At 37.1% G+C, this 23901-nt stretch overlaps 1 protein-coding gene across 1 annotated transcript; it reads left to right on the top strand.

Moving 5' to 3' along the window:
- The first annotated feature begins 365 nt into the window (after positions 1-365).
- gdap2 (ganglioside induced differentiation associated protein 2) lies at positions 366-23901 on the top strand. Its single transcript, XM_084121862.1, has 14 exons — positions 366-579; positions 1528-1751; positions 3954-4093; positions 4429-4582; positions 5151-5239; positions 5349-5425; positions 5705-5864; positions 9438-9588; positions 10132-10208; positions 12192-12268; positions 12969-13108; positions 14584-14638; positions 15684-15827; positions 22674-23901. The coding sequence occupies exons 2-14, from the start codon at positions 1555-1557 to the stop codon at positions 22713-22715; spliced, it is 1503 nt and encodes a 500-aa protein (XP_083977988.1). The 5' UTR covers positions 366-579; positions 1528-1554; the 3' UTR covers positions 22716-23901.

Raw genomic sequence — 23901 nt, 5'->3', positions numbered from 1 at the left:
CAGGAATTTACGTTTTTATGGACATTTATGTCATACTAAAATATATTAATAAATTAAATATTATAATCATTATTTCCACACCTTATGTGTTTTATTTATAAGTTCTTCTTATGAATTATGTGCACAATATCGATTACTTCGGTCTGTGAAGTCATGTTGCAGTCCATGAGGCGTACCAATGTGCTTATAAATTTTTTTTTAAATAATTTGTTTATTCATTATACTTTATTATGCTTATTTTAATTTTGTAGAACAGTAGAACGTCGATTAAAAGTAGATTAAAATCGATGATACAGTCTTGGACAGGTCTGTGCAACATGACGACTGTCCCTGCTGCAATTCCGGAAGTGATGAATTTTGTCCTCGTGAATCAGCTGATCAGGAAACTCGCTGAATGTTGCAAACACGATGTGTTAACCACAAGCAGCCAAAATCACATTTTAACAATGGTCTATTTAAAAGCGGAAGCACAGGAGGATGACAGTGGTAACCAGCTCAGTCTTTAACGGATTCATTTGAGCTAACGTGGTTTTGTTTTTGCAGTAGGCAGGACTGAATAGCTTCACCAGTGGACATCTGGTAGGTATCTGGTCATTGTGATTGATGGTGGTTGTAATTTGTTGCATTTTCATCAAGTCGATATGGTTAGAATTAGTATGAGGTGTTTGTTCCCCCTTTCTATCCTCCTTAAAGCAACATTGTGCTGCGTGGTTTGTATGTGCTTATTGCAGTCGAGTTGAGACTCTATTTGAACACCTAGCTTTGTTGTTGTCGATGGAATCTAATTTGGGGACTCGACCTTTATGCAGCTCATTTGCGTTGAATGTCTTATCTGTTCCTGGATTCCTGTCTGTCTTCACTGATAGAGCCTCTCTTTGTGCTTGAAACGTTCATAAACACTAACGTTACACTTCTCTCACTGCAGCTGCTACACCAGCCACAGAAATTATTGCTGACTACTTTTGCAACTTTTGTCACATTTTGAAAGATTGAAATGGCATTTCTTTTAAAGGTACAATATGTAGTTTTTTTGCTTTAAAAATAGCAAAAATCACTATATCTATGTTATATATTTTTTTTAGTCGTGTACTTACATTATCCCGACTGTTTCCAACAACTCTCAAACCAGGAGAAATTTGTACTGTAACTCTGTAATTTGGAAGAAAATTGCAATATCTTAAGTTCTTTGTAATGCCGAGTCATTTTGTGTTAAAATCTGGAATGTATATCTAGGTTTGAAAAACACAACACAACACTTTAACTGTACTGGTTCTCAGGAGGCCAGGGCCCACTAGGGGGCCTCAGCAAACTTCTGAGATGACTTAAAATGATTTAAATGGGTTATTTTAAAATAGCCAAACTAAAACTAAATGCTTACAAATTCTACATAACATTTAATAAACTTTTAACTTAACCTAAAGTGATTTCACAGCTTTTCTGTGCCTGAAATTTAATGAAGTCAGTCACTGCAACCACTCACTTACATGTTTAAACTGATGCTGATGCTGACTTCTCTGTGTCTTTCAGTTTCAAATTTGTCAGTGAAGCAACATCATGGATCCCTTGGGAGCTCGTTCCCAGTTTGTGGAGGTCCAGAGCCTCTACACATGGGACCAGTCTCAGGGAGTCCAAGATGAGGTGGATGGAGAAAACCACTTAAGGGAGGAGGAAGACAAGCTGACAAATCATGTCAACTCCTTAACGTCCCCTTTCCCCTTCAGACAAGACATCAACAGCAAGATTGTACTATTGTGAGTGTTGTTTACACTGCTATTGATATTCCTCACACCGTGTGTTTTTCTCCACAAACCTCTGCAGTTATTGCTTAATAGTTTTTTTTTTGTTTTGCTGTAATTCCAGCCTTAGCCCTGAAAGCCAAAGCATCAAACTCTTTTCTTTTGTTATCTTAGTTTAATAGATTAATAATTGAATAATTTAGAGCTACCCCTTTTTTTTTTCTCCACCCACTGTGCTCTTTGCATTAGTTATTTGCACCAGATCTTTACTGCTTTAGTCATTCCCTCGTGCGCACAAATCCCCTTTATAGCTCAGTCACATGCGGCCATCTGAGAAGTCCTTCTTGCTCTGCTGTCTGACAGATGTAGCTGTGTTAGGGCAGGATCAAATTCATAGTTTCTCTTTTTTAAGAAAGGGGAAATTTTTTGCACGTAACTTCTCTATGAAGTCTATGAACCAGTCCTTCTGGAAGTTCAGGCAGGAAAAGAATTCAGCAGTGCACATTGTTTTGTGCTTGCAGGATTTGTTCATAGTGACTTTATCCTTTCATTCATTGGATTTCCATGCAACTGCAAAGCATTATTTTTGTTGTTGTTGTTTGTTCATTTTTCTATTGAAAACAAAATGGTACAATAATAACACTTAGTAACGTTATAAAAAACAATGTTATTTATCAGTGTTGTTAGTATTATTTATACCCTTTTAGTATTTATTAAAGCTGCAGTCTGTAACTTTTTGGGGTTAAAAATTATCCAAAATAATTGTTTGAGCAAGTACATAACCAGCCAGTGTTTGAAACTATCTGCTTGCCTTAGCTCGATTCAAAATGGTAAGCTTGTAATAATGTTTTTAATTCCAGTGGTACTGGTGGATTTCCGTGGGAAATTCGAGCATGTCTGCGTCATTACGTCACGTCTGTGTACATAAAGAAGGTGTCTCGGCTAGTAGGCTATGTTGCGTGTGAGGATGTTGAAGATGGAGATTTATAGCCTGTTCTCACAGCACTTGATATAATTAAACTTATCAATTTGATGGCGGACCAGAAAGGTTCAAACAACAATCACCAGTGACAACTGGAGATTCACCCATTGTAAAATGCAAAAGACTTCGGAGTGGCTACAGAAAAAAAAGAGACTGCAACCGGGCCCATGCGAAAACAAGGATAAATATCGGAAGGGCATTAAATGTAGTCACGCAATGCTGATGTTGTTAACATTAACAATTTGAGAACAAAGTATAATTTGCACGGTTTGACGTGATATGATAAGCGATCGTTAGATTTAATCAGCGCGATTTACTGCAATGCTTTTTTTTTTCTTAGTTGGTCAGAACAAAAGTGGATGTTACTTGTTCAGACGACATATTACGGTGAAAATTCTTATGTTGGTCATACTTCCAAAAAGTAGAATCTGTGATTGCGAATGACAGTATCCACACCGGAGCGGTGACTGACAGCCGCACATTCTCCTCAAAACATTGGATTCATCCGCGCTGTGCCGTGCCGAGGCACAACCCACGTAAAGTTGATAATTCCGTGAATAACTGCAGATTTCGAACAGTGGTGACGACAAAGAGGAAAAACTACGGACTGCAGCTTTAATATTTTGAGCTTTTACTTTTAATTTTAAAGTATTAGTAATTTTATGATAATTTGTCATTTTTAGTTGTTCAGTTTTTTTAAATAATCTTGTTTCATTTAGTTTCCAGGGTATCATTTCTACTTTCTAATTTCTTTCCCCGGTTTCACAGATAAGGCTTAAGTCTAGTCCCAGACTAAAATGTATGTTTGAGCTGTTTTATTTGAAAGCAACTTGCACTGACATATCTTAAAATATGTCAGTACCATTGTTTTGTCTCAAGATGCACACCAGTAATGTTTTTTTTCCTAAGGCACGTTTATAAAAGCTACTTAAATGTCCTAATTAAACTAATGACTAATCCCAGCTTAATCTAAGCTCTGTTTGTGAAACCGGGCCTTAAGTTGAATTTTTTACATTTCAAAGTCTCTACATTTTTCATTTAATTTCAGCTCTATTTCAATAACCAAAAATGATTTTTAATGGTTTTAGAGTAGTTTACATTATATAACAAAACATTTTTTTGATGATATATATATTCGCTATATTTGTACTCATAGATTTTTCTCACCTTAAATGATTTTCTGGAGGTTCTTCTGTATGTGATATGTTGGGTTATATCATCCCCTCATTTTACAGTAATGGAGATGTGGCATTTTTAAACTGCACTGCAATCGTCAATACCAGCAATGAGACCCTAACGGACAAGAACCCTGTATCAGACAGTATCCACAGATATGCCGGACCTGAACTACGAGATGAACTACTCAAACTGAAAGGTAGAGGGCGCTACTTGTCTAGCAGATGAAGAACTGTTACATGTCATGCATCTAAATTTGATCTAACTATGATCTTAAAGGTATAGCGGAGGATCTTTCCGAATTTTAGATGAGACCCGCCCTCTCCACTTTTTGAAAAGTTTGATTGATTCACCAGAATGATTGACAATTAGGAGGACCAATAGTATAGGCATTCCACCCGGAAGTAAAAAAATCCTCCGCTATACCTTTAAACTTTTAATAATAAGTGATGTTTGTTAAACAGTTTTGGGACAGATCTTATCTAATAATTTTGTTGGAGTGTAAATGATATGGCTGTGCTAATATTTGTCTAGGATGTCGGACCGGTGAGGCAAAAATGACAGAGGGTTTCAACTTGGCTGCACGCTTTATAGTTCACACAGTTGGACCCAAATATAAAGCCAAGTACCGGACAGCTGCAGAGAGTTCTCTATACAGCTGTTACAGAAACGTCATGCAGTTTGCCAAGTAAGCTGCTTCATTGCAACACAATGACTTTTTTGATTCAAATGTCAGTCTGCTTACACAGACTGGATATTCTGACCTGATTATAATAAGTAAATGTGTTTAGTTTTCTGTCAGTCACTCTCTAAGATAAACACTAAAACAGTTCAGATACAGTCATTTTAGGATAAGCTTATCTTGAGTGGTGTAGCAGTTCCCATGGCAATAAGGCGTTTATGAAAATTCAATACCTGACGATTAAAAGAATAAACCTTCTGTGCTTGTGGAAGGAAAGGAAATGATCTAAGATCTAAGATTTAGATTCCAGCTCTGAGTACGTAAGATTTGGGGATTTTGAGCTCACCCTTGGGCCTTAGCTAAACGCCATTCATCTATTGTTTGGGAGTGAATGTGTGTGTCAAGTTTAACAGAAGGTGTTGATGACAGTAATGCTTGATTATGCAAACTACATGTCATCAAAGACACTGCGGTCTGCTGCTATATGGAAAACCTTTTTTTTTTTAACCAACTAACTGACTGATGAAGTCAATAGAACATATTTTTGTGTATGTTGATTGTGTTTCTGTCGCAGGGAACATGCCATGGTGTCTGTGGGTTTGTGTGTGGTCAGCACAGTCAAAAGGGCATATCCACTGGAGGACGCCACACATATAGCTTTAAGTAATTTACTTTTACTTGTCTTGTATTATATAAAGTAAGTACATCACATGTCCAAGAAATTCAGAAGGATCTTATCAAAATGTGTTTTTCCCAACATTTATGTTTCCAGGGACTGTTCGTAGATTTCTAGAGAACCATGGTGAAAACATTGAGACAGTGGTGTTTGCTGTTTCGGATGTTGAGGAGGTGTGTGCCGTTTCATTTTCACTGTTACGCAACAGAGTCCATCCTTTAATTCTCAACTGTGCTCTCTCATATTATTATGACATTTTTATTTCAAGACCAACTTATGTTGTGTTTGTGGGTGAAACTGCTGTGAGCTGAGTGTGAACTACAGCATAATGCAGTAGAGTTTCATGTCCCTTTTCAACAGCTGCTAAATGAAAAAAAAGTTCCTGCTTGTTTAGTATGTGCATGTATGATTGATTGACTCTGGATGTGTTTGTAATTGATTATGTTTTCCAGCCAGTGTACAGGAAGTTAATGCCGTTGTATTACCCACGCTCAAAGAAAGAGGAGAGAATCGCTCTGCCTCTCCTCCCTGCCGACATTGGCAATTCTGAGGGAGAGCCCGTGGTCCTAGAGAGACAGATCCGCATTGCTGAAAAGCCTGGAAATCTAGAGGGTGAGCTCAAATAATTGTTCGATGTAACATATTTTTAGATCTTTCAGATAAAATCTTTTTAATTTTTGAAAGAAGTCTCTTCTGCTCACCAAGGCTGTATTAATTTGATCAATTACAAAGTTTGGTGAACTTTGACCTTCGAATTCAGATCACGTGAAGACGTGACCAATAAAAGATCGATTAAGCCAAGGCTCATCTCGGCTGAATTAAAAACACACATTTTTGCAGTAAAGTACAGTAGATTGTATATTTTAATTTGTTTGATTTATTATTATTTGTTATGTTGAATTTATGTGATCATGGCTTTACTCGAGTCTTCAGTGTAACATGATCTTCCAGAAATAATTCTAATTTGATGATTTGGTGCTCAAGAAACATTTCTTATCATCAATGTTGAAACCATTAATATTAACATGTAATATTTTTGTGGAAACAGTGTTAAATGTTTTCAGGATTCTTTGAATGTAAAGTTTAAAAGAACAGCATTTGTTTGAAATACTAGAAATATTTTGTAATATTATACATTTCTTTACTCTAAATGTCTGTAATGGAAATGTCTCTATAATACTGTCACTTCCAGTATTATATTGCATCCTTAATAAAAATGATCTATTTATTATTATTATCTTACTGACCCAAACTTTTAAATGGTTGTGTATATTTCTTCAGACCAGTAGGAATACATGTTTGCCAAAAAGTTTGGAGAACATTCATCTGGACGACATGCATTTCTCAGAAACACTGTGTAATGTAAAGGATTTTTTTTTTTTTTTGCTGTTGCACAGAATATATTCTGCAGTAATTTATTTAATTTACAGCATGGAAAAACAATTGTCTCCCAATAGTGTGATAGATTAATGATTATAGGCAGCATGCAGCAGATAAAGCTGTTGAATGAGAGATTTTTTCCTTCCTGGCTATTCATCTTGTTCTGTTGTGGGTGTTTCATGAGTTCAGATCAGCTGGAACAGCCTCTTTGTCCCACAACAGGTGCTCTGACTATAGCAGAATCTTCTGCTTTCTGACAGGCCCAGTGTGGATACAGCTACAGTCAAGTGTGTGCGTGTATAGGCACCAATGTTAACATGCCTATATGAGAATGAGTGTATGTTTGGCTTGCTTGCCATAGCACTCCGAACACAAGTGTATATTTATTTGTTAGTGGGAGATTAAACATGTATATCTGTTGGCTTGCCATTATTTCAAGCCTATATCATGTGGACTGTGAGGCAGCTGTGTCAAGGTGATCAAGTCTCACTAGAGCTGTTGATCCAACTCAAACAGGCCACATAAGCCAGGTCCCATGTCAATAAACACTGCACTTTCCTGCCTGTCTTAGAATGCTTTAAACCAGGACATGGAAAGGCAGCCCGAGGTCTGTTAGCTTTTTCTAAGTTCATTTAATATTCTGCTTTATCAGTCTCGCTACTATATGTTTGCTTGAACTACTCAGAATGGCAGCAAGTTCTTATCTGAACAAACATAATCGCTTAACCAAACTTACCTCTGCATACTGAAGTGGCACAACAGCTTCCAGACTTCCTTGTTAATATGAAGTTTAGGGTGAATTGTGTTCCTTCTGTGCCACTGTGACACTGTGCCATCACAAGTGCCAACTTGATGAAAAGTTTCAAAGTGCTATTGCTCAGCTAGATATTAAGTCCAACACTAAACTCGCACCATTGGTTGAGCCACTGTTTCAGGCTTGTTGGGTTACTCAAACAAACAGAAACAGAACAATGTCTTTAAAGGTCCACAGTGTTTACACTTTATTTTAAAAACCTGATTCATTTATCTTCTGTATTAAATTTTTGAATGATAACTGTTTTCCTAGACACTTAACCTACAAAGCTGTTGGTTTAATGTCTCTTGCATCACTCCGTATTCTCTTATTCGCACATAACACAAGAGGTATAATGCTTACTTAGCTGGTCATTATAGCAAAATAAATCCCACATGGTGATCAGGAACCTGACCCAATCATTAAGCCCCTTACTCAACATACTTGGGAATGGAATACCACAAGGTTCGGTGTTGGGCCCTTTCTAAGGCAGATTATGTGCAGTACAGAAAGTTTAGTATGCTACTAAACTTTGTCACATCTGTTTTATCATGATTTATTTTATAAATGTCCTTTTACTTATTGCTATCTTGGGTTGGGCCAAACGTTTTTCATTTTTTTTTACGAGGATAAGAAGTGTTTGTTCTTATGCAGTCTTTCTGAAATACATTAAAGGACACATTTTTAATGTTTGTAAGCCAGCTTTGCCACACCCTTTCACTGATCTGACTGATCTCTTCAAACTCTTGTCCTCATACATGCCCTTTCATCATTGTGATGCAGGTCTGCTTGTCATTCTTAGAGTAATATTAAAGACAGCAGGTGACTTGGCCTTCACTAATGCAGCCCAGCTCTTATGGATTAGTCTATGAAGCCATGTAGAGGTCTCAAAGCATGCCTCAAAACCACCACACATTTCCCTAATCTGCCTTCTCCAGTTTTTCTTTTTCTGCCCAGTTCCCTTAATGCCTATTTAATTTTTTCTGTCTTTATGCTTTCTGTTATTCATGTTCTTATTACCCTCGCAAAAAGCTGTGCTGTATACCACGGAGCAGTGATGGATTCAGATGGTAATGCCATGATATTCATTGCTTTCTTCATTTACCATGGTGTTTACACTATAGTCCAATTTTCATCTTCCTTTCCTTCATTTGCTGTGCTATGGATATATTTCTATTTAATTGTTTACAATTTCCTTTTTTGATTAGATCATTGTCTGTCACAAAGTTTAATGTCACATTGCGGTGACGTGCTCCTGAAATCCAAATAAATTTCAGCTAGAAGCCAGCATTGGTGCTCTCTGGTTCAGTGAGGCAGATGATAAAAGGACCATAGGCTGCATTACAAAAACAAAATCTTATTCTTTCCTTCAACATACTGTAATGATTCTGGCCAAAGATAATCTTCAGGAGACATCTGTGTCTAATAAGTCCTGATGATGTCTCACTGTAGGTTTGCTAGCAGCTTACTGTTTGGCTGTGATCCTCTTATTTACTTGTTAGTGTCTCTACCATTCTGTCAAAGATGTTTCTTTAATTTCTGGCTAAAGAAATAAAGACTGACATGTGACCATGTGGTTGAGCTGAGGAAATAAGAAAAGTTTAGTTTGTTGTTCAGACTGGACTTTCTTTTCAAGTCTGTTCAGATATGTCTAAGGTTGGCCTGTATTGGAGATTTGGCATACACATGTAAACAAGAATAACAGATGAGGATTATTTTTATGTTTTGCCTGGCTGTGCATCACACACACACCACTGGCTTCCCGAGCTCTAATTGAGGGTGGGAGGCCATTCTGGTGCAATGTTCCACATTACAGTGCTCATTGAACCTGGTAATGTTCATTCCAAGTGTGTGAGATTTTTTGTGTGTGTTTATCACAGCAAATGCATTTGTGCTTCAGCACACTTTTATGGCGCATTGGTTTTGCTTTTCTTTTAATATCCAGAACTTTGTGTTGTGCACGAATACATGGTAATATTCGTGTAATACTGATATTAATCTAATTTCTGCAGATGACTCCGGGGATGATTCACTAGAATCCGACCTGGGGCTGGTAGGAAGTCATGCATTTGCTCGTATGGAAGGGGATGTGGATAAGCAGCGTAAACTCATCCTTCAGGGCCAAATTTCAGAAGCAGCTCAGCAGAAACAGCACCAAAGGAAGTAAGATGTCTTGTTGTCGCATTATAATGTTGCCTTTTACAACAACATATTTAACAAAACCCCTTACAAATATTGACCATATTAGGTTCTATGAAAATACTGTAGTTATTAACAGTACTTTACAGAAGTAGGGATGGGTGGTATGATGTGTTAAACATTTAAGATACATATTTGTTTTAATGCAAAAAACCCTGATATAAAATTATTCAAAATGTGATTGGTCATACTACCCACCCCTAGTAAGAAGCTTTTAAAAGCCTTCCTGTCATCATGTTTAATTACTTTTTTAATGAGTCACCACAGTTTTGCTGTACTACCCACAGTGAAACTTATCATGGCAAATGTTTGAGACACTGAAAGCTTGGCAGAACCAACAGCATCCTAAAAACTGTCTGCCATGTTTAGCTATATATACAAACTAAGGAAGCATTTATGTTTCATTAGACATATTTATATTAGATAACTATATACTCGTATGTTTGTTATTTGTACATCACTGCAAATTTCCTAGATGTGACGTCTTAGTTTTGGGTGTCTTTACAGCTATAACCGCTGGCTTTGCAGAGCTCGTGCAGAGGACCTCTCAGACATAGCAGCATTAAAGGCACTATATCAGACCGGTCAGTCTTTCTCTCTTTGAGTGTCTTATGTTTTAATTATGTGTGTTTTAATTGTAAAGCTGTCATTTTAACACAATAACTTAAGTACATTCAATTAAATGAATAAATAACATTGATAAATCAACTAATTTAATCATGCCCTCTGACCCATACGTACATTTCATAATAAGGGATTTTCTCAAAAGCAAAGCATGTTTTTTTATTATTTTGTAATTCATGCAAGGTTTTAAAAGGTGCATTTTTGAGTTTCTTAAAATTAAACATTTAGTTAAAGCTGCAGTCCGTAGTTTTTCCTCTGTCGCCATCTCTGTTCAACATCTGCAATTGTAGTTATTCGCGGAATTATCAACTTTACGTGGGTTGTGCCTCGGCACGGCACAGCGCGGATGAATCCAATGTTTTGAGGAGAATGTGTGGCTGTCAGTCACCGCTCCGGTGTGGATACTGTCATTCGGAATCACAGATCCTTCTTTTTAGAAGTATGACCAACATAAGAATTTTCACCGGAAAATGTCATCTGAACAAGTAACATCCACTTTTGTTCTGACCAACTAAGAAAAAAAAAAAGCATTGCAGTAAATCGCGCTGATTAAATCTAACGATCGCTCATCAAATCACGTCAAACCGTGCAAATTATACTTTGTTCTCAAATTGTTAATGTTAACAACATCAGCATTGCGTGACTACATTTAATGCCCTTCCGATATTCATCCTTGTTTTCGCATGGGCCCGGTTGCAGTCTCTTTTTTTTTCTGTAGCCACTCCGAAGTCTTTTGCATTTTACAATGGGTGAATCTCCAGTTGTCACTGGTGATTGTTGTTTAAATGTTTCTGGATCCGCCATCAAATTGCTAAGTTTAATTATATCAAGTGCTGTGAGAAAAGGCTATAAATCTCCATCTCCAACATCCTCACACGCAACATAGCCTCGAATTTCCCGCGGAAATCCACCAGTACCACTGGAATTAAAAACATTATTACAAGCTTACCATTTTGAATCGAGCTAAGGCAAGCAGATAGTTTCAAACACTGGCTGGTTATGTACTTGCTCAAATTATTTTGGATAATTTTTAACCCAAAAAAGTTAGACTGCAGCTTTAAATGGCATATCAATTAATTTGATTAAAATATTTAATCGTTTTACAGGCCTAGTTCATGTATGTCGGTGTTATTGTAGTAGTATGATATGGTCTTTGTTTGGTCACATGTTCTCTTTGTGTTGCTATATCTTTATGCATGTGGACTTTGTGTTCTCTCCATCTGTGTTTGCACTCTGGGCAGGAAACCTTTGTTCTGCCTCATTGAGCTCAACATCAGGGGTTCTGTAATCCATTTCTCTCGTTTCACAATTTCAGGATAAAAAATAACCACCAAAGTAACGGTTTCTGTGTTGATAAATATTCATCATCATCTATTTTTGTTGCTTACCTCAGATAGTGTCAAAGCTGACTTTCTGAGTTCAAAACTTCATGTGAAGTTTACCACAGACTGTTTGTCTTGCTAAATTTCTTCTTTTAAACTGCAGAGCAGTACTTCCTATATAACTGAATATCTAAATCACACTGACTTACTTGCCCAAAGGGGGGCAGACTTTCTCCAGCTGTACATCTAAACATGCATGTTCACTGTGTCATGTGAGGATGGACTATAATAAAACATCTGGCTATGCACATCCTGATGTTTCTCATAATAAAATGCAAAACATTGATTTCAATATATACATAACTCTTTCAGTTCTGCAGGATGAGTTCGTTAAACAGGGTGAGGCTGAAATGTCTAACGCATTTCTTCAGATATGCTGCATATGAGAATGCTGTCAGCAGAGGGAACAAACTAGGAAGCTGTGTCCCTCCTGACCATCTGCCCAGCCTTTGAGGCTCATTTAGGGTTAGGGACTCAGACACCTTTTACAATGGCTGTGAGGAAACATCCTTTTATAATATAGCTCTGTCATGAATCATGATGCATTTTTCTCATTTTCAGGTATTGATATGTGTGGTAGAACGGTCATGGTTATTGTCGGCAGGAATATTCCAGTTACGCTTATTGATATGGAGAAGGTAAAAGAGAAAATTATATATTGATATTTTGATTTTAATTTAAGACTTCTTTTTTCCCAGTTTAATTTAAGATTGTCTAATTAAATATTTACTACACTATAAATGCAGATGTGAAAAATTAGACTGCACATTTTAAAATGTTTATTTAAAGGATTAGTTCAAAAATATATTTTTTAAATCCTGTAATTTTTTTACTCACACTTCTATCAGACCTTTTTCTATGGAACACAAAATGAGAAATTGAAATGACATGTAGTCGAGTGAACTATTACTTAAAGTAAATCTTGTGAACATGGAATTTTTGTTGCTAAATCTGACATAATTATTGTGACAGTTTTTTACATTTGGTATTCCAAATTATATTGTGGCAGTTTCTCTGCATTGTTATGCTCTGTTTATACTATGGACACTACATACATAACCATATTTTGCAGACAAAAGTGAGCTAAATCTGACAAAAAGCCAGAAATTAGCTAAATCTAAGAAAACCACCTCCTGAGGATTTACTCTTAAAAACGGTGTTAAAAATAGATAGAATATAATTTGAAAAAGAAAAATGCAGAAAGATTTCTGTTGGGGTTAAGATCAGGGTGTGGATTAGGGTTAGGTTATAGAATAATATTTATTACTATATAAAGACAATGGAAGTCTGTGCAAAGTCCCCATTTACATAGGGTGTTAACGTGTGTGTTTGTGTTAGGCTTTGCTGTATTTCATCCACGTGATGGACCATATCACAGTGAAGGAGTATGTGATGGTGTATTTCCACACACTCACCGGTGAACACAACCACCTGGACACGGACTTTCTCAAGAAGCTCTATGACATTGTGGATGCCAAGTAAGAGTTATTTCTGTTCCATTTGAGATACTACAAACCACCCACGTTTCCTGCTCTCTACGAACTTAAAAAGTTTTCGAGATGACTTGACCCAGTTTTTGGCTGAGGTATTCTTTGAAACCATAACTCACAGACTCCCATGGAAAAGCTAATCACAGTTTCATATAAATTCTGGCTTGGTGACTTTGTTTTTATGAGCATCTTGTGCCAGACAGTAATGTCTCCTCATACCCCAAAACACCACATATGTTGTGGTAATTATAAGGTAATGTCTATATCTTGGGCTTCCTGTTCGATGAATGTCATGAAGATTTATACACAGACGCTCAACCCTTTTGTTGATTGTTACCAGCTTGGAAAGAAGTTCGAAGTAAATCCACACAACGCTGAGTCATGTTTTATCTGCTGTTTCTCTGAATTATCACTCTAATTTGGTGCTCAAATGTGGTGAGTTGATTGGTTTCACTAAGGAACGTGAAATAATATTCCTTTTGCTCAGAGCACTTTGGGAAATTTTGAGGGGGATTCTGGTTATCAAGGTTAGAACACTGAGAGCGATTGCAATGACTTTGACACCTTGTAAATCTGAGGTCTCAATGTTCTCCTCTCACCCATCGAGTGAGCATGGATGTAACACGACGGAATGGCGATTGTTCTTTTAGTCGAACAGACCTCATGATTGCGGTTTTCCTGGCTTAGCAGAGGAGTTTGAGTCTTTGTTGAAAGTCAAAACTGTGGGAGGTGATTGGTAGGTCAGGCATTCGTCATTTATTTGGGGGGACACTCTCAGCATGCAGGCAGAGGAAACCACAGTCTTGAAATAAAAAGCAGAAGTGCTCTCCAACTCCAGTCCCTCACACTTTCCGTACATGGTGGAGATCAGCGTGACTCATAACTCTGAGAGCCAGGCCAGTTTGACTTGTCATTTATAATGAGGTATCAGCAGAGCAGCGCAGATCATCATTGTATTATTTATATTTACAAGATATTGGTCTAAGAAAGTGTTTTACAGTCATAATTCATGAGCAAGAGTGATGAGGTTCTGTAAGCAATCACGGCCATATTTATAGCTGAGCTAGTCGGTGATGCTATCACTCCCTTGACCCCCTGCTCATGGGTTTTGGACTGGGTGGGCCATGTCCATCGTGGGAAAGGGTAAAGGTTGACAGACACGTCCCTCGCACTTTTCGAACACCCCTCCGATTTTGGCTGTCCATATCTCTATCCATCTGTGTGTTTTGGACAACGGCGTGCGGCTTGGACGTGGCTGCCCCACTGGACTTGATTCACCAACTTTTGCTCCTTCCTAAAAAATGCACTTTAGCTCTCTTTCTAATGGATTTATTGTTTTTGTTAAGGCTGTAATCCTTTCAAAGCCCAGTGCGCCAGAGGAATTCACTATTTGTGTAGTAAAAAGTAATTGATTGGATGTGTTGATAATGTTTCTAAAACCAGGTTTTCCTTTGTGTTTTCAGGTTTAAGAAAAACCTAAGGGCTTTCTACTTCGTTCACCCGACGTTCCGCTCCAAGGTAATTGTAATCAATTCATCAACTTGGATGTAAGTCCATTAAAGGCAGCACTAGATGTTCATCTCATTTTGAGCTTTTCTTTCCAAGCTTGTACGGGCCTATGGTCTGATTCACGGCAGTCAACTCCACATGTTTCGCATTGACTAAGAAAGACTGTTATGTGCCTGTGTGTAACTGAATCTGTTGAAAAGCGTTTTTGAGACCACATTGAGATTCATGATGTGTCTGCACTAAGTGTTCCATAGTGTTCCACAGAACCTATTCAGGTAATTGAAGTGCTTATGATGCACGTTGATTCTGCCAGGCTTTGCTTTCATTTGTGAAATTATTCAGCAATTATGCTTTGTGCACTCCAAATGTAGAGGAACCTCGGCAATTAAGTGTCAAATAATTGTTTAATTTAAAACGCATCCATTTCAGTCAGAGAATGCTCAAGCCTTGAAACAATTCCAGGTGTGAAATGTGTTCAAGCCTTATGGATGAGTCATTGGAGTAAATGCTGAAAACACAGACTACAGCAACAGCTTTAGGAGCTGCAGATTTTGCACTTAGCAATTAAACATAATTTTTTTGCACAACTTCACTAATTTTGTAATTGTCCATTTTAAAATGGTTTATTGTCTGTCATTTTCCTGTAGAGTTACATTTGAGGAAAAATGTATGAGGTGAATAAATTATTATAAATTATATTTGTTACAAAAGATTTGCATTTCAAATAAATGCTGTTCTTTTGAACTTTCTATTCATCAGTGAATCAAAGAATACAGAAATTAAAGAATTTAAAATTGTAATTTATTTATTTTACTCTTACTGTTTTTTTTATTACAGCCTTGGTGAGCAAAACTTTCTCTATACACACTATATATATATATATGTTCATATAAGTTTGACCTCCTGAGACTGACAATTAACCTTTTTTGCAGGTTAAGCAACACTTTTAATTGCCCATTTGTTACAAAAGAATAAGGGGGAAAAAGTGTCCTATTTTGTACCCTTTAGTTCCATCTCTGTCCATCTAAGGCTTTTATTTTGTGATTCCCATCAGGTCTCTACGTGGTTCTTCACGACTTTTAGTGTGTCAGGTCTTAAAGAGAAAGTCCATCACATAGAGAACCTGCAGCAGCTCTTCACCTGCATCCTTCCTGAGCAGATTGACATCCCTCCTTTTGTCATGGAGTATGACACACGGGTGAGTATTCAGTTCTTTCACACACACCTCAGTCTGATCCTCAAAAACCTTTACCACACTACAATTGTCCATTGAGGATGAACAGTTACACTTAGAAAAAGAGTTGTGTACATAATCTATCTGACCTTTACTTTCTCTATTTAATCTGTACAATTTAATTGATTTAATCTTCACAACAATGTTAAACTGCGTTTATGTTCCAAGTCTTCTGAAGCTATATAATAGCTTTGTGTGAGGAACAGACTGAAATTGAATTATGTTTGAGACCCATCTGCATGTTGGTAGCTTATGAAACGAACAGTGGCACGCTCCTTCCATGCGTAGTGCTAAGGTCTACTCCTTGGGCAAGAGTGATTAACCCTTAAGCGTCCCATACTAGGGTAACAGTTGTATATACATGGTATTGTAATTAGATCAGTTACTTTTATCGATACCTCCAGGAGGCGTTGGCTAAAGGTCAGTCAAGTCTAATAATAACAGAATTACATCTTGCTGTTTTTGAATCTCTAACAAATGATCACTCAGCACTAGATCTGCATGATTAATCGTTAAAAGAGTGTTATCTCGATTCAAACACCTACGCGATCCTAGTCCTAAATGATTTGGCTCAATTAAACCTTAAACCGAAGCCATTTTGATCACAGCGGAACATTCAAATCTGTGTTAACGCTGCCACTGATCCAGAGAGAGTAGTTGTCATGTATAGGTATGAAACAGCTTCTCAAAAAGTCATCAGCTTTCTCTGTCAACTCTTTGATACTGAGTTCATGGAGCGCATGCACATGAAAGTGTGACATCAGTAGCGAACAGCTAATCACATGCCTTGAAACTGCAATATACTTCTCGCAAGAGAATCTGTAAAATTATTTTCTCTCTTCTAAATTAATGTACACAGCAAGAAAAAAATATCTTGCTATATCAGTGCAAGTGAAAGTTGTGAAGTTTACATAGTTGATAATATACAGCCTAGGTTAGGTATGCAGAGACTCGGACATGTAAGCTCACATGTAGTAATTTTTAAAGCTTTATCTGCCGATTCCAAATCTTATTTATATTACATATTATCTGTATATCATTTTGTTCATTTAAACTAAATATTTGATAATAATTATTAAAATAAAATTGTTCATGTGTAATGGATAAGGGGTATAATAATTATATTAATAAAATAATTATAATAAATAATCATTGCTAAAAGCTGCCAGACAATTTTGTATTTAAAAATCTTTAACTATGTAGTGACCTTTAATTCGCCGCAAGAGTAGCTGGGGGAGTGACTTTATTGCATCAGAGATGTGTAACTTTGCTCTCAGCTAATTTGTCCAATTTCAGTTTGAGATCTCTTACCCAGAACATAACCTGGCCCGGAGCAGGTTAGCCGTGGACTTTAAGTTACTATGGTGATGAACATCGATAAAAGCAGAGCCACTTTCATGGTACCTACAGTGGGGGAAATAATTATTTGATCCCCTGCTGATTTTGTAAGTTCACCCACTTACAAAGAAATGAAGGGTCTATAATTTTTATGGTAGGTTTATTTTAATGGATAGAGACAGAATATCAGCCAAAAAATCCAGAAAAAACACTATATAATTATATAAAGGTTAGAAATTGATTTGCATTTCAGTGAGTGAAATCAGTATTTGATCCCCAAGCAAAACATAATTTAGTACAGAAAGTAGAAGATACAGATTCTGTGGACAGGTTAATTTTATGTACATAACGAGCTGACATTAGGAGTACTTTCTTAAAGTGACAGGACTTATCTGTGTTCCACATGAGCACATAACCAATCTGTGGGAGGCAGAAATCTTGCTGGTTGATAGGGGATCAAATACTTACTTCACTCGATCAAATGCTAGTTTACAACCTTTATATAATGTTTTTCTGGATTTTTTGGTTGATATTCTGTCTCTATCCGTTAAAATAAACCTACCATAAAAATTATAGACCCTTCTTTTCTTTGTAAGTGGGCGAACTTACAAAATCAGCAGGGGATCAAATAATTATTGCAAACTAAACTGACAGATCCGCTGCAGGCTTGGGTGTTTTTCCCTCCGTCTTCTAAAAGAATAGCTTTTTGTTCATGGTCCAGTTTGTTTTAAATTTCTTGTTGCCAGTTCTGTAGAACCGTTTAGCAAACAGTACTAGGCGCCAAGCCTAGTTGCAGCTAGGACACCGAACACTGGACGAAAGTTATTCTGTACTTCCGTGCTTAAATTCACGGTGGCAAAATCAGTGAAATATAAAGTGGTGTTTATGCACAAGTACAATAACAACGAGTTGGACAAATATCATGTAATTTAATGGAAAAAATGTGAGTGGCGCGGCAGGATTTTGAGCATGTCGTAGCTGGAAGCCGCCGGTGTGCGCACACTCATAGAAATAATGTGATCAAATTTTAGGACAGCTAATCTGTCAGACCCCCTTTAATAATCTCCAGTACTCAAATATTGTAGGACAGCTGTATAGTTAAGTAAATGTTAAACTGGTTTTAAAGTCAGTTGTCTATTAAGTTCTGTTTATTGTGGGAGGTTTCGTAACTATATCAACCCCTTCTCCATTGCCGCATTTTGCCAGAAATTCGAAATACTTGGTATAAACACTTGGGTAAGGGTGACGGATAAGACGTTTGTTGCAACGCTATTAAAGAAATCCCTTGCCTCAGGGATTTTAGTCAGACTACTTCAGAGGTATCATGCAACCGGGTCCAGAACTTTAACCCTCGTCCTCTCCTCCCGTAACTGTAACAAATCCTTCCCTTGCAGCCGGGTCAAAATTACCCGAAGCCCTAAAATTATAAATTTATTGTAAATGTGTTCAAATCTAACCACTTCGTGTCTGTGCGCAGTCTGCATTGTGACTGTCGATTTTAAATTGAAATCATAAAAAAAAACATGAAAACCCTTAGAACACAAAAAACTTTATGTTTTTTAATTTATTTTCAGCATACATACACTAAGCCAAACAGGACATTCTAGAATCGCACACAACCACTACGTTCCTCATGCCAGAGTCTGGAAAAATAGCCAAGGAAGCTGGCATGGCGCTAAAACACTTACCAACCAACCATATCTTTTAAAGTATCGTTTAATTATGTTTTAAGTCTGAATTATGTATTCATGAATTGGAGTGAAATTTCCAGTGCCCATTGCTTGTTGAAGAGGGACTAGTATAATCCTGGATAAATAATTTTTATTATTTAGGGTCACCTATTCCTTTAAGATAGTTCAACTTTTCATAAAATGGCGTTTTTAATTATTTAAGTCTCTGGCAACTTTTGCAGAGAACCGGCTCTTCTCTGTAATACAAATTCTCCCCACAATCTCACATCAACAATCATCCAGGGATCATGTGTTTCTATTTGAGAAAATGCATGTATAACCTCATGAAGGCTTCTTCATTTCTGTTTGTAGTGTGTGGTTTTGCATTTCAAGTCAAATACATTTTTAATAGCCCTATGTACTAGTACAATGAAGTTCTTGCTTGAATGCTTTTCCACAGACTGTATACAAATCAAATACAATATCCAATACTACTAAATACAGTGAGCTAATAAAAGTCAGTCCAAAGTCAAAAAGGTTCTGATGCATTTAAACACATCTTTAGGAAAATTATTCAGCTTAAACATGGTAATCGAAATGCACAACTTGTGACCCATTTTAGGCGCAATTTTACGCAAATTCTTTAAACAAGTTTCCCTGTATGACATGTTCTTTAAATGCAGCCTTTAGCACAGCTTTATTTTTGCTCAAGCTGCTATATAAAAATATTTACTTTTTTTAAGGCCTTAATGAGGTCCTTTTTGTTTTGAAATGGATTGCGTTTGGCTTGTGGAAAGGACATGCTAAAATAAGTCCCTAAGTATGGGTGGAGGAAAGTCTTTTCCTTCAGACTGAAAGAGGCCTCAGCCATGAGAAACTCAGCCGTCTGCGTGCTTTGCTGCCGCTCGCTCCGACTCAAAGGAACACATCACATTTTATTTCTTAAGATTACTCTTCAACATCTTATGTGGGATCGGCTGGCATATTTAAGGAAACGTGGAAACCAAAAAATCTAAGTTAGTTAACTCTGGAATATCGAGAAGACAAATTATGTCAGTAGTCATCTGGCATTGCAAAATCTCATTACTATTATTACGTGTCACTTAGCATGTTTTTCCCTCGACGTGGAAAACATTGTGGTCAGGTTTAAATTTTGCATTACCTTTGTTACCTCAGTTGAATCCAAGCAAATTGCTCACACTAATGTAATAAAAATATTTGCGTGCATTGATTCGATCCATCTGGACTGGACTGGATTATTTAGTTGATTTTTCAAGTCATTCCTTAGCTCTTAGTTTAGCAGTTTCAACTACTCCACATCATTTTATTTTATATTTGACTTTACCACACAGATATCTCATTTAAAACTCTGTGACCCTAAGAGTAGAAATGCCATCTGAAAAACTAAATTATATATCACTGTATGGTCATATAAGATTTTTCCATTCTGTATTTTAGATGTTGTTTTTTGTCCGTTTGTTTTGTTCCTGGGTTTAAAGGGCAGTGGATTAAAAGTAAATGAAAGCGAGAAGGAAGACACAAAGGTGAGGCAGCTGTGAAGAATCGATCATGCCACTAATGCGTTAAATGGATGGTCTTTCTCATGCCAGGTGCGTGTCGCACTGTATTTATCCGTTCGCTGAGCAAGAGTGCAGGCGCACAGACTTGATTAGGAAAAAATGTTTTCCTGCAGGCTGTGTGTGTATTTGATTTGCATGTCAGAAAGACATTTTGTACTTGCGCTTTAGTATGTTAATTCAGTCTCGATGACTCGATGCGGGGGCCTTAATAAGTATGTTGGGTTTTTGTTTTCATCCTGTGTTTGTAAATGTCAATTCAAAGTTTAGATCTTCAGATGATTCCAGAGAAATCATCTGTATCCTTGAACACAGTTAGATATGTAGCCCAATAGGGAATATTCCACATAATGTTTCTGTTGAAAGAAACTGAAGGCTTTAAATCTTTCCTCATACAGTTTTAATTGTAGCCTCACTTGGACGCTGGGGTTTTTCTTATTTCTGGAAACTGTGACTTTGGAGACTTTCTAGTGGTTATTTTCTTTAGGGAATATTCATGGCCATTTTATGAATGAATATGTGGGTCATTAGAATGGATAAACTCATTTTCTCTTAATGCGTCTTATTTTATGCCGGTATTGCGTTTGTTTTTAGTCTCCATGCCTTAGCCTTGGATTCACTCCTGGACTAGCTTGCTTAAGTGTTTCCTGTCATTCTTTGATTACCCGGGAAGTAAATGGGCAGGAGGGGAAATGGTAGAATGAGTAAGCTTTTAATGCCAATTTCACTCCGCTTTCTCTCTCTGCCCATATGAATAGATGCAGTTCCATGGAAAGTCCAGCCACAATCACCTCAAATAACCCTGTCAACTTTCCATAAAGCATTGAAAGGCTCCTGAAGGGGTTTTATTTTGGACTCTCACCTCTTTACTGTGTTGGGTAGTAGCGGGCTGTGTAATCTGGATTACATAATCAAATTGCAAAAAGTCTTGTAATTGCATGAAATCATTGTATCACAGGTATTGTTATGGATAGCATGATTGTATATTGATTATAATCAGACAACAGCAATAAAATAGTTTGGTAACACTTAACAGTAAGTTTCCATTTGTTAACTAGTTAACATGAACTAGTTAACATGGTGACTCGGGGTCATGGTGCTAAGGACCCTAGGATGAAATGACTTCAAACCATACCTTTAAATTTCATCATTTACTAATATATTGTGAAAAGCAAAACTTTTGTCTTGTTAATATTATTTAATAGATGAAGAAAGACAATTCAGTCCACACACTGAAATTGCAGCTCCAAAGAGTTTAAAAGGCGCAGCGTTTCGTTAAACTCATTGGAACTGCAATTTCAACTTAAATTGGTACATAAAGCACTTGAATATAATTTTTGCACGTTCTGATGAAACTCAGAAATTCTTTTTTTAATTTTATTTCTTTTTTTATTTCTTTGAGGCTCTTTGTCATAGAATATGTTCAATTTGTCAAATTAAAATGAGGCAAGATTTTTCTTGTGTGTGAATTTGAATAAATTAAAAAATCTGATTTAATTACCCCAAAAAAGTATAATGTGAAACATTAAGTTGCTTAATTTTATCTGTGTGAATTGTCAAAAGTACAAAATCAGATTTCAAAAGTGAGAGAAACCCTGCGCTGAGCGATTCTGGAGCTGGAGAAAACACAAACGCTCCAACTACCTCCTCATTTGAGCTAAAATCACACTGGTTTTTAATTTTTTTTTTTTTTTTTGAATTATTAGTAATTGCCTGTGCTCTTTGCAGAATCTCCTTTTGCATTCATTTGACCTGAAGGCCTAAAGCACTTCTGCTAGATTGACCTCACATCTTCAGGTTGTGAATCATCTGCTGTGCTCTGAGTCATACAGTAGAATTATTAATTCCCAGCACATCACTTTCCTGTGATTCCATGTGCTCTTTTGGCTATTGGAATCCTTGCATACATTCTTCTCCAGAATATCCACAACCCTTACCAAATACCTGCATAAAAATTTGCCTACTGGATATTTGTATTTCTATGGTAAATGCTACCTCTTGGGTTTGATAGTGCAGCTAGATTTAAATATCATATTTGTGCCAACAGGCTCTCTAGGAGGTGTGTCTTGAGCTTATGCTGTGTTAATAAGAAACCTCTCTCCGATTTGCCTTTTGGCTTTTTGGAGCGCATCAGTGCCTCTCAGCCAGACCCTGACCAAACGTAACCTTTACTACTGTTTATCTTCATTTGACTGTGCTCAGGAATATCCTCTCTGCTCTTCCAGGTTAACAGCCCCTATTACTCGGCTCAGTCCTCAGGCCTGTGATGGTGGTCAGATAAACCCAGCACTGAGGAGTTAGACTGAACCAGCCTCTTTTCACCGGGCAGACACTCAACCCGATGAACCCGAACTCAAGATCGAGTGCGTCTCTGCCGTTCCTGACTTGCTACATTTTCTCAGTGACAGTGAGAGACCAATGATCAATAATGCTGTATAAACACAACCTTCCGTGAAACCTGCTGAACGTGCCACAGACTTGTACCAAACCTAAATGTAATTGAAGGAACCTCTGGCTTGACCGAAGCTGTTCTTGGACAAGGTGTGGGTGTGTGTGGTGTGTGGAAGAAGAGACTGAATTTGACAAACGTACGAAACCAATATTTTGTACCAATGTGAAACACATACCAGTGCCTGCGTGAATAATGGCTGGAAATAGCAGAAACAATTCTGGTTTTAATTTCTCATGTCCCATCCAATAATTTAAAAGCTTCATAATTTGCCATCTGAAGAGTTGTGTAGATTCAGATCATTCCATGTCTGCACAGTCACCAGAAGGAGCGGCATTTTGCTTTTATCTTGAGTCTCTCTTTTTTTCAGTCGCAAGCACTTTTATGGCTATTAAACATACTTCACTACAGATTCTTGAGCTTTGACTACAAGCAACTTGTCCTCTTGTGTGAACAGATGTGATATCAGAAAGATTGCTTTGTGAAGCTCTACATCCAGGTTGGCCTGTTGAGATTTCAGTTACCCTATTAATAACAGTGCTTTTCTTCTGTTCCTGACAATATGGTACATCAGTGTTCTGGCGGGTTCACCTTAGGTACACTAAAAACGCTAGTATTTGGTGAAGCTGTTTTTCATGCATGACCAAAGGAATCTCGTAGCCTGAGAGCTGATCTAAGTAAAGCATTGTAAATAGGTATTTGTAGATACTGCAGATGCTGTCTGCTACTATTAATTCTGGTTTGTTTTAGTCAACCCTTACACAGCCCTCAGTGATTAATGTGCTAAATTTTGTACCGTTTTAAATTAAGTATGACGTATGAATCATGATTATGAAGAGAGCACTATTTGAATAAATGGAATATCAAAATGTGTTGTTATCATTAATTTTGAATGGGTGTCTTTATTGAATTATTTTCTGTAAAATGCATGATCAGTGTATTTTTAGATTGAAAGATGAAGTATGAAAATGGGTTTCAAATAAAAGCAGCCTTTTGTTTTCTAA

Source organism: Abramis brama, assembly GCF_963993115.1.
Source record: "Abramis brama genome assembly, chromosome: 8".
NCBI lineage: Eukaryota > Metazoa > Chordata > Actinopteri > Cypriniformes > Leuciscidae > Abramis > Abramis brama.
This window is presented reverse-complemented; position numbering and strand designations above follow the sequence as displayed.